The sequence below is a fragment of the Dipodomys ordii genome, unplaced genomic scaffold, assembly GCF_000151885.1.
Source record: "Dipodomys ordii isolate 6190 unplaced genomic scaffold, Dord_2.0 Scaffold115, whole genome shotgun sequence".
Classification (NCBI taxonomy): Eukaryota; Metazoa; Chordata; class Mammalia; order Rodentia; family Heteromyidae; genus Dipodomys; species Dipodomys ordii.
In genome coordinates, this window is record NW_012267331.1 from 1,950,996 (window position 1) to 1,962,435 (window position 11,440).

Sequence of the window (11,440 nt, forward strand, 5' to 3'; positions counted from 1 at the left end):
CTCTACCACTGAGCCACCTTCCCAGCCCCACAAAATACTAGTAAACGGCATTCAAGAGCACATTAGAAGGATCATGTCCTGATTATGCAAGATTTGTTCTTGAAAAGAGAATGGTTCAGAATATGCAAATCGATCATGTTTGTCATGCTGGCTACTCTGGAGGCAGAGGTTAAGAGGAATGTAGTTTGAGGCCTCCCTGGGGGAGAATTTGGTGAGATCCTATCTCAATTGATATCTGGGTATATGGTATATGTTCTGTCATTCCACTGACTCCAGAAGGCTTAGGATTGTCTCAAGGGGCCTGGCTAGAAAGTGACACCTTATCTGAGAAATAGTGGAGGAAGAGGGAGGGGAATGTGGCCCGAGTGGTAAAGAGTATCTGCCTCATAAACACGAGGCCCTGAATTCAAACCTCTGTACAAAGAAACCACACTGTGGCTCAGGAGGCTGAGATCTGAGAATCGAGGTTCAAAGCCAGCCCAGGCAGGAAAGTCCACAAGACTCTTGATTTCCATGAACCACCAAGAAGCCAGAAGGGAAGCTGTGGCTCAAGTGGTAGAGAGCCAGGCATGAGCAAAAAAAGCTAAGGGACAGCGCCCAGGCCCTGAGTTCAAGCCCCAGGACCAGCACAAGGGAAGCACAAAACAAAGCAGCGGGATCCAGCACTTTGCCCTTGCTTGCATTTGTCAGAAATTTCTAAGTTTTTATATTATCATTGGGGACCAATATCTTTTCAACTTATTATCCAACATGTTTTCTGCCTCATTGTCTTATGCATATAAATAGATGATGGTGAGAACACAATGAATTTGAATTCTTTCTTAAATCAATGAATAGAGTAGCGAGTGAATGCTTGCCAAAAGATTATTGAGTAAAAATGTCTTTTGGTGCTTATAAAAAAGACACATCACTGGCTAATAAGTACTGGTTTGTTTCCTCAGTATTGTGATACCCATACAAGCCAATTTATATTCATTTTAGCCACTATTAGCTGAAATTAATTGAATCCCAACCAAGAACTTGCCATGTTCTTGAGAGTACTTGTACATGTTCTGAGAACTGGTACGTAATTAAAAAGACACTTTAATTAAAAGTCGAGGAGTGGAGAGCCGGTCTATTCTGGGAGAGCAGCACTCATGGGTTGTGAGAGCGTGCCGCGGTCCACATGCCGTCACAGCGCGCATGCAGACAACGCGCACCCCGGGGCCCTGCTGCTGTCCACCGCGCATCTCCCTTCTGTATTTGCAGATTGTATACGTTGACCGGACAGCTCTTGGGCAGCTCGGAGGATCTGCAAGACAACCAGTTTTACGTTGCTGCGGGGCTGGAGCCGTTCAAGTCTGTTTCCTACTGGAGCTCCCCGCGGGTTCCCTGTGAGGTCCAGCAGTGAGTGCAGGGCTGGCCCCCGCTCCACACCACTTTCCCACTTTCCTTTTAGTGTGTCAGACAGAACTCTTCGTCCAGGACCCCCGGCAGCCTTAGCTGCTGCCTGAGCTCCTGTGCCTGGGCTGCTGAGGGTCAGGGAGGTCAGGCCCCGTGGGGTCAGGAAGGAGGAGGGCAGGGGCGGTGGATTTGAAAGGGACACGTTGACTCCTGTTCTACATTCGTGGCCCCTGCGCTCAGGGCCTTCTTCTCTTGCCTGTGGTTGAACGAAGTGCCAGCGCCCTTCTGAGACCCCGGGCATTTCCCGCTCTGGTGCTGGCTGCCGGCAGCTGGGTCTCTGCAGACCCAGCCCCCTCTGGGTCACCCCTTTCCCACGGTCCAGGCCTGGGCCTCTGGTTAAGAAAGACAAGTCCTGCTCAGCTTAAACATTACAAATGGTCTTTCTTTTGTCTTTCAGAAGGTACATGGATGTCGAGAAACTTCTGCCAAGAAAGAAAAAGGTGAGTACTTTGACAAAGGCACTGTGACATGGTCACAAATTCTGGTATCTCCTGGCACCGACTGGGACCCATGGCACGGTGCCCACACCAGGCTGACCCTAGAGGAGTCAGCCCCTCCCTGGGTCAGGAGGAGGAGGTCAGGTCTTGTCTGGGGCTCAGTGCTCTGGAAGGTTCACTGAGGTTTTTGTAATACAGCGTGTTAAGTGTGAGGTAAAACTCGGTATTGCTTAGGGGACATTTTTTCTGTAGCTTCTTGAGCTGAACACTGAGTTAGTTTGGGTTTTTTCTTTCTGAGGGATGTGTTGCAGCTACAAATGTTTGTGGAATAGGTGAGTTGGTCTGTTAGGTTCAGCAGAGCCCGAAGACGGGTGCGATTCTGCCTGCATTGCAGGGGCAGACAAGTGCATGCACGGGTTAAGTGATCAGAAGCTTCCATTGCTGGGCACTGGTGGTTCACACCTGTGATCTTAGCTACTCGGGAGCCTGAGATCAGAGGATCGTGGTTCAAAGACAGCCTTGGCTGGAAAGTCCATAAGACTCTTATCTCCAGGTAACCTCCCCATCCCCTCATGCATAGAAGTGGAAGTGGAGCTCAAGTGGAGCTGTGGCTCAAGTGGTAGAGCATGAGCCATCAGCACAAAAGGCCAGGGATAGCACCCAGGCCTTGAGTTCAAGCCTCAGGATGGGCACACATACACACAGACACAGACACACACGTCCGTATTTATGTGTTAGATGGGGAGCAGACCAAGCCCAGGTGACAATGTGTGACACAGAAGGAGGGCTTCTCTACAGGAGAGGCAGCCTGTGAATGCATGTCACCTCAGGGGTGGTGGTGTTCTGGAATCTTCTGCAAAGAATTCCACCTTTGGTATTGGGCTTGGAGCTGTTGTGACTGTTATTTACCAGGATGGCACCCCCCTCAGAGTTGCACGGTAGCTGTGGAAGCTTCTTCTCAGTCCCCTGCTGACGGAGTGCACATGTGTGTGGCCCGCTTGGCCTTCCCCTCCCCTCAGCATCCTTGCCCATTCCCTTGCTTACCTTTGGCTCTCTGGGGGGAGGGGCATGGTTTTCCCGTTCATCGCTTGTGTGTTGCATTGGGTCTAAAAGGCACCGTTGGTCCAATCGTATCCACATTCCTTTTCCTTCTCCTCTACCAAAAGATCACAAAAAAGATACTGGGTCTTGATCATGATAGCTAACATCTACACACCTTTTAAGATTTGACCAGAGTCAAGGCTTCCTGGAAGCTGGATTTATGCTTAGTCACAGGAACGGTATTATAACGCAGTGATTTGTTTGCCTGATAGCCTCTTCCAGATGTTCATTTCTGGCTTGTTAACAATCTTCCATCTTTCTTCTGTGGGAACTGCCTCAGTATCTTTTTGGAAAAGGGAGATTAGGCAGGTGGGGCTGGCCCTCCCTCTGTGCCAGGGGCCGACCGCGTCATTGGCCCTTGTGACCTCTGAGGAGCTCACAAGGTCAAAGCATCAGCTGGGAATGGATGTAGATCTCTCGCAAAGTGTCCCTGGTCTTTAAGGACCTACTTAGAATAAAAAAGCAGGGACTGGGCCCTTCGGTGGACATTTCACAGACGCAGTCTAGCATCTCAGCCTGTTGGTCCAGGAGGCTTGAATGGGGCCCGGGGAGGCGTCCTGCCGTGATCGGAGCACGGTGCCACCGCTGGTGCCCAGGGCGAGCACCCTGCATGCGCGGATGGGATGCAGATGTGTGGGACCACCGTGCTGCTCACCCGCCTCCCCTCGGCCCATCTGGTCCCGCCTACAGGTTCCTGGTGACTGCCCGGCCCCAGTCCCCCACTCTGTGGGCTTGTACTTGAAGTAGGGGTTCAAATGTAAGCCAGGGACAACACACACTGGTAGTCATTACCACAGAAGGAGTGAGATGCATGGATGGACCAAAACACAGGAGCAGACTGGATGGGAGCTCCTTCCTGAGCAACTGTAACCAGGGCGTTAGCTTTGGGAGGCACAGGGTGTGGGGGATTCTCCGCTGGTCTGGCCAGGGCATGTCTTAAGGTGGATGTGTGGTGCGGCAGCCGCTCCATTTACTTCCTCGTTATTCCAGGTTGGCTTAGTTCGGTTTCTGTGCATCTAACCGAGGAGTGTTTGAGGTTGCTTTTCTGTGTGTGAGCTTTAAGTAGTACATGACACGCTCTTAATGACTTTGCTGTGATTTGGGATTGAGTTGAAAGGTGATCCTAGAGGCAGAAAGGCATTGGAGGAGGACATTTTTTTGCCATTGGCGGAGCTTGTTCTTCAAGTCCATAGATTGGCCGGGACAGAGGGACAGCCAACACTTTTATTGGCCCGAGGAAGGGTGGTTGGAGCTGTCTCTTGCAGTAGCCGGCCTGGTCTAGCAGGCGGGGCCCAGCCCTACAGGTTAAGGCAGGGAGCATCGGCACTGTTTCGCTCAGCTCTGGGGCTGGCTGGGTACAGGGCTGGCTTCTCCTTGGATCCTTCCGAGGCTGCACTTGGCTGAGGTCTGCTGGGCTGGGAGGTCCACTGGCCTTCCAAACACTTCTGTGGCTGGTACTGCTTGTGGGGCTCCTTCCGCGGGGCCTCTCATCTTTTGGTGGAGTGTTTCGAGCCCAGCCCAGACCTGGAACACAGAGAACTGGTTGTCCTGGTTGGAGGAGCTGTGCTCTTCACGCAGCAAGCCTCTGTGCAGCAGAGCGAGCGGGGGGGGGGCTTCCTGGGAAGCAGGAAGCCACCCTCCTCCTGGGGATTTCATTTCTCAGATTGGTGCAAAAGAATTGCTTGACCCCCTCCAGGCGGGAAGGTTCCAGATCCAATGTGCTGGTCTCGGGAATCAGTGGTTTGGAAAGTGATTCCAGAGATGACGGTGGAGGGTCCTTTCTCTACTGCGAGGAGAGTCAGGGCATCTCTGTCTCAGCCCGTTCAGAGGTCAGCAGTGTGCTTCTGTTAAGCTCTGCTTTCCCTTTATGTACAAGTGGGGCCGGCGATCAACATCCGTGTTTCAACGGTTCCGAAAGCGTTTGAGTCAGTAGAGAAAAAGAGCTAGTAGGTAATAACGAGACGGCACTTTCTGGTGTAAATGTCAGCACTATTTCTTCATGCTCAGTGAATGCCCGTGTGCTCCGTGACAGCCGGTGTCACAGTGTCCATCCAGCAAAGTGAGGAGTGAGGAGGAGGAGGAGGAGCTGGACCACAGGAATCATCTCCATGACACCCCGTGGGAGGGAAATGGGGAGAGTGACACGTAGATCCCAGGGTCAGTAGGTGGTGGGGTCTGGAGCTGAGCTTGGGGCAACTGAGAAGGAAGAGGACCCTGGTGTGTGTGTGGGGGGCGTTGCTCTAGATTTGTCCATCTGTCCATGGAGAGGGAGGAGGAGAGGGAGGCAGTGTTTGTGCACCTGACTGCTTTGACACCCGCAGACCACTTGGACAGAGCCAAGGGTGAGCCTGCGTCCACATTTGCCTGAGGTTGTCCCTGCCGATTCCTCCGTGGACAGAGGGCCGGCAGCTTCCTCTGGACCACATGGATGTCTGTGAGGCGGGCCAGAGTGTGGCTGTGTGTTGCAGCTATTTTATCTAGCAGTGAATGGCTGTTACATAAGGTGCATCAAGGACTGGGTTTAGGACTAGAGCTTGTTGTTAGGATCCCGGTTCTGCCTGAAGTCTGAGCAGCCTGAGAGTTGCTTGCTTGTTAGGTCTCAGCTCATAGCGGCTGACCTGCTCCTCTCCTCGCTGATTTCTCCTGTGCCGGGCCTGAGTCACCAGCCTTGCATTACAGCACGAGGCTCTTGTCTAAATATCACAGCCACGCTATTCAGTATTTACAAAATTTAAGAGTGCAGCCCTTTGCCGCTTTCTTCTAGACTCCCATTGTAGAGCAGAGTTTATTTAGTAGAAGAACCTTAAATCACATTTTTAGAAATTCCCGTTTCCCAAGAAAATGGCAAAAACTCCAGCATGCACTCTTAGCCATTACACAGCAGGAGAGTGCTTTGAAAATAGCCCCCATTATCTGATTGGTTCAGCTCAGATATTGCTTGACTCAAATATTCCTTCATTGGAGATACATCGAGGCGAGCCCACAAACACGTTACATGGCACCATTAACCTGAGCTTTTTAGTCCATTGAAAGTAATCAAAGGGCCGGGCACAGTGGCACATGCTTGTAATCTCAGCTACTTACTATGGTCTGAACCTGGCTGGACAAAACTGTGAGACCCCCAACTGAAAGAGAAGCCAAGAGCAAAGGACTGGGGCTGTGGTTCAGTTCAGAGCGCTTGCCTGGCAAGCACGAGGTCCTGAGTCTGCTCCTACCTACCCAAGACCGAATGAATGAGTCCTGCTCCTACCTACCCAAGACCGAATGAATGAGTCCTGCCCCTACCCAAGACCGAATGAATGAGTCCTGCCCCTACCTACCCAAGACCGAATGAATGAGTCCTGCTCCTTCCTACCCAAGACCGAATGAATGAGTCCTGCTCCTTCCTACCCAAGACCGAATGAATGAGTCCTGCTCCTACCTACCCAAGACCGAATGAATGAGTCCTGCTCCTACCCAAGACCGAATGAATGAGTCCTGCTCCTACCTACCCAAGACCGAATGAATGAGTCCTGCTCCTACCTACCCAAGACTGAATGAATGAGTCCTGCTCCTACCTACCCAAGACCGAATGAATGAGTCCTGCTCCTACCTACCCAAGACTGAATGAAGCTACTCCTTAAAAAATATTATTGTTAAGGCATTGTACAAAGAGGTTTGGGTGCAATGCATCTTGACCAGTGTCCATCACCCTTTCCCATTTCCCCCTCCCGTCTCTACCCTCAAGTTATGTAGTTCAATGTTTACATAACATGCATCCAGTATAAGGCCTGCATTTGCTCATCTTCCTCTCTCCGCCCCCCAAATGGAAGGAAGGGACCCATACCCATTTATTTTGATTTTAATGTTGTGATTTCCAAAGAAGTAGGTCTGGTGTAATGAATGCCTAAAATTACATTCATCCACTAAATGAGTACTTCACGGCACAGGCCTCTGAGAATCAGTATTTACACTCCATCCACCATCAGACCGTTAACATCCAATGCCTCTTTTTGGCTGTGGGGCAGGTGCGTTGGCAATGCGGGATAAATTGTGTGAAGGTACGTGAGGACAGGCCACGGGAGCCATGGGAGCCACACTGCGCCATGCCTCGGCCAGGGCCTGTGACACAGCAAGAGCTCGGGCCTGGTCCAGGCCGCCCGAACCTCAGCTCAGCAGTCCAGCAGCGCTCCTGGGCACTCTTAGGAGCAGCGGCCAAGCTGAAGTGTCCGCGGGCCTTTTACCCCCATGTATGCTCAGGAGTTGTGTGGCACTCATTTTGGGTGGATTTGGGCCTTTGGTGAGAGGCTCAAAACGAGAAGCATTTGTCTTCTTCCCCACGCTGGCCCAGATCTAGCCGCTCTTCTTTCTAGACACTCCATGGATCCCAGATGACCCCGGGAGGCCGCCTTTCTTGGGGCAGGACATGCTAATCTGTTGCAGTAGGATTAAAACGGAGCTAGGTTGATCGAAGTATAGTCTGGAGAAAAAGAATAGCTCTGCACCTGTTTGTAATAGGTAGAAAGATGAATGAGACGGACAAGGGGGCCCTGGCCTGGTCCATCAACTGGGCCCCGGGGGTAGGCACTGCGGGTGGCGGACCGAGCGTGGCTCCGGACGTTTCCGTGGGAAAGCCTGGATTGCCTTTCCCTGGCTAAGTCATTGTTTTGGGGAAGTGTAGGTCCGGCTTCCATCCTCTGCTTCGTCCACGGGCAGACTCCAGGGGCCGTGAGCTTCCCAGAGCTGCTGCCGGAGGGAGAGTCCTGGGCACAGCGGAGCCGCCGCTGCCCGGTCACAGAGCCACGCAGGCCGGGATGGATGGGACACAGCACCACCGCCCCCTGAGGTTAGGCATAGGGGCCAGGTGGGAGTGAACCGCCATGGTGGTTGTGGAAAGCTCCAGAATTCGGATGCACTGATGGATGTGGGGGCAGCTGGCCTGCGCGGACGCCGACCCTGGGGACCAGGAAGCTGCTCGCTCTGTGTTGAGAGGCACTGTCCTCAAATGGCCACAAGTACTCAGCTGCCCCGAGTACAATGTCCCCTCCAGCCACCACGGAGCCTGTTCCAGGGCCACAGGGTCCAGGGAAGCGAGCACTGTGGACACAAGGCCAGAGGCAGGGCTTCCGCCCAGGCCCCCAGAGGCCATGGAGAAGGGAGGAGGAGGGCAGAGTCCACGCCAGAGCCTCCCCTGTACACTAGCTCCCTGCACACTAGCTCAGCTGCACACTAGATCCCTGCACACTAGATCCCCTGCACACTAGATCCCTGCACACTAGATCCCTGCACACCAGCTCCCCTGCACACTAGATTCCCTGCACACTAGATCCCCTGCACACTAGATCCCTGCACACTAGCTCCCCTGCACACTAGATCCCCTGTACAATAGCTCCCCTGCACACTAGCTCCCCTGCACACTAGATCCCCTGCACACTAGCTCCCCTGCACACTAGATCCCCTGCACACTAGCTCCCTGCACACTAGATCCCCTGCACACTAGATTCCCTGCACACTAGCTCCCTGCACACTAGCTCCCCTGCACACTAGCTCCCCTGCACACTAGATCCCCTGCACACTAGATCCCTGCACACTAGCTCCCCTGCACACTAGATCCCCTGTACACTAGCTCCCCTGCACACTAGATCCCCTGCACACTAGATCCCTGCACACCAGCTCCCCTGCACACTAGCTCCCCTGCACACTAGCTCCCCTGCACACTAGCTCCCCTGCACACTAGATCCCCTGCACACTAGATCCCTGCACACCAGCTCCCCTGCACACTAGCTCCCCTGCACACTAGATCCCCTGCACACTAGCTCCCTGCACACTAGCTCAGATGCACACCAGCTCCCCTGCACACTAGCTCCCTGCACACTAGCTCCCTGCACACTAGCTCCCTGCACACTAGCTCCCTGCACACCAGCTCCCCTGCACACTAGCTCCCTGCACACTAGCTCCCTGCACACTAGCTCCCTGCACACCAGCTCCCTGCACACCAGCTCCCCTGCACACTAGATCCCCTGCACACTAGCTCCCTGCACACTAGCTCCCCTGCACACTAGCTCCCCTGCACACTAGCTCCCTGCACACTAGCTCCCTGCACACTAGCTCCCTGCACACCAGCTCCCCTGCACACTAGCTCCCTGCACACTAGCTCCCCTGCACACTAGCTCCCTGCACACTAGCTCCCCTGCACACTAGCTCCCCTGCACACTAGCTCCCTGCACACTAGCTCCCCTGCACACTAGCTCCCTGTACACTAGCTCCCCTGCACACTAGCTCCCTGCACCTAGCTGCCCTGCACACTAGCTCCCCTGCACACTAGATCCCCTGCACACTAGCTCCCCTGCACACTAGATCCCCTGTACACTAGCTCCCTGCACACTAGCTCCCCTGCACACTAGATCCCCTGCACACTAGCTCAGCTGCACACTAGCTCCGCTGCACGCTAGCTGCCCTGCACACTAGCTCCCCTGCACACTAGATCCCCTGCACACTAGCTCCCCTGCACACTAGATCCCTGCACACCAGCTCCCTGCACACTAGCTCCCCTGTACACTAGCTCCCCTGCACAATAGATCCCCTGCACACTAGATCCCCTGCACACTAGCTCCCCTGCACACCAGCTCCCCTGCACACTAGCTCTCTGCACACTAGCTTCCCTGCACACTAGCTCCCCTGCACACTAGCTCCCCTGCACACTAGATCCCCTGCACACTAGATCCCCTGCACACTAGCTCCCTGCACACTAGATCCCCTGCACGCTAGCTCCCCTGCACACTAGATCCCCTGCACACTAGCTCAGCTGCACACTAGCTCAGCTGCACACTAGATCCCTGCACACTAGCTCCCCTGCACACTAGATTCCCTGCACACTAGATCCCCTGCACACTAGATTCCCTGCACACTAGATCCCCTGCACACTAGATCCCCTGCACACTAGATTCCCTGCACGCTAGATCCCTGCACACTAGATCCCCTGCACACTAGATCCCCTGCACACTAGCTCCCTGCACACTAGATCCCTGCACACTAGCTCCCTGCACACTAGCTCAGCTGCACACCAGCTCCCCTGCACACTAGCTGCCCTGCACGCTAGCTGCCCTGCACACTAGATCCCCTGCACACTAGCTCCCCTGCACGCTAGCTGCCCTGCACACTAGCTCCCTGCACACTAGCTCCCTGCACACTAGCTCCCCTGCACGCTAGATCCCCTGCACACTAGCTCCCTGCACACTAGCTCCCTGCACACTAGATCCCCTGCACGCTAGATCCCTGCACACTAGCTCCCTACACACTAGATCCCCTGCACGCTAGCTCCCTGCACACTAGCTCCCCTGCACACTAGCTCCCTGCACACTAGCTCCCTGTACACTAGATCCCTGCACACTAGCTCCCTGTACACTAGATCCCTGCACACTAGCTCCCTGCACACTAGCTCCCTGCACACTAGCTCCCTGCACACTAGCTCCCTGTACACTAGATCCCTGCACACTAGCTCCCTGCACACTAGCTCCCTGCACGCTAGCTCCCTGCACACTAGCTCCCCTGCACACTAGCTCCCTGCACACTAGCTTCCCTGCACACTAGCTCCCTGCACAATAGCTCCTCTGCACACTAGCTTCCTGCACACTAGATCCCCTGCACACTAGCTCCCCTGCACACTAGATCCCCTGTACACTAGCTCCCTGCACACTAGATCGCCTGCACACTAGATTCCCTGCACACTAGCTCCCCTGCACACTAGATCCCCTGCACACTAGATCCCCTGCACACTAGATCCCCTGCACACTAGATTCCCTGCACACTAGCTCCCCTGCACACTAGATCCCCTGCACACTAGATCCCCTGCACACTAGATCCCCTGCACACTAGCTCCCTGCACACTAGCTCCCCTGCACACTAGCTCCCTGCACACTAGCTCCCCTGCACACCTGCACACTAGATTCCCTGCACACTAGATTCCCTGCACACTAGCTCCCTGCACACTAGATCCCCTGCACACTAGATCCCCTGCACACTAGCTCCCCTGCACGCTAGCTCCCTGCACACTAGATCCCCTGCACACTAGATCCCCTGCACACTAGCTCCCCTGCACGCTAGCTCCCTGCACGCTAGCTCCCTGTACACTAGCTCCCTGCACACTAGCTCCCTGCACACTAGATTCCCTGCACACTAGATTCCCTGCACACTAGCTCCCTGCACACTAGCTCCCTGCACACTAGATCCCCTGCACACTAGATCCCCTGCACACTAGCTCCCTGTACACTAGCTCCCTGTACACTAGCTCCCTGCACACTAGCTCCCTGCACACTAGCTCCCTGCACACTAGATCCCCTGCACGCTAGCTCCCTGCACACTAGCTCCCCTGCACGCTAGCTCCCTGTACACTAGCTCCCTGCACACTAGCTCCCTGCACGCTAGATCCCCTGCACACTAGCTCCCTGCACACTAGCTCCCTGCACACTAGCTCCCTGCAC

The 11,440-nt window shown here is 54.5% G+C and overlaps 1 protein-coding gene across 1 annotated transcript in view; it reads left to right on the top strand.

Moving 5' to 3' along the window:
- Dcdc2c (doublecortin domain containing 2C) overlaps nt 1–11,440 on the top strand; it is a 68,675-nt gene that overhangs the window by 18,866 nt on the left and 38,369 nt on the right. The window contains exons 5-6 of the mRNA XM_013028876.1: nt 1,249–1,386; nt 1,841–1,883. Coding sequence (XP_012884330.1) covers nt 1,249–1,386; nt 1,841–1,883 — 181 coding nt within the window. The remainder of the gene's footprint in view (nt 1–1,248; nt 1,387–1,840; nt 1,884–11,440) is intronic.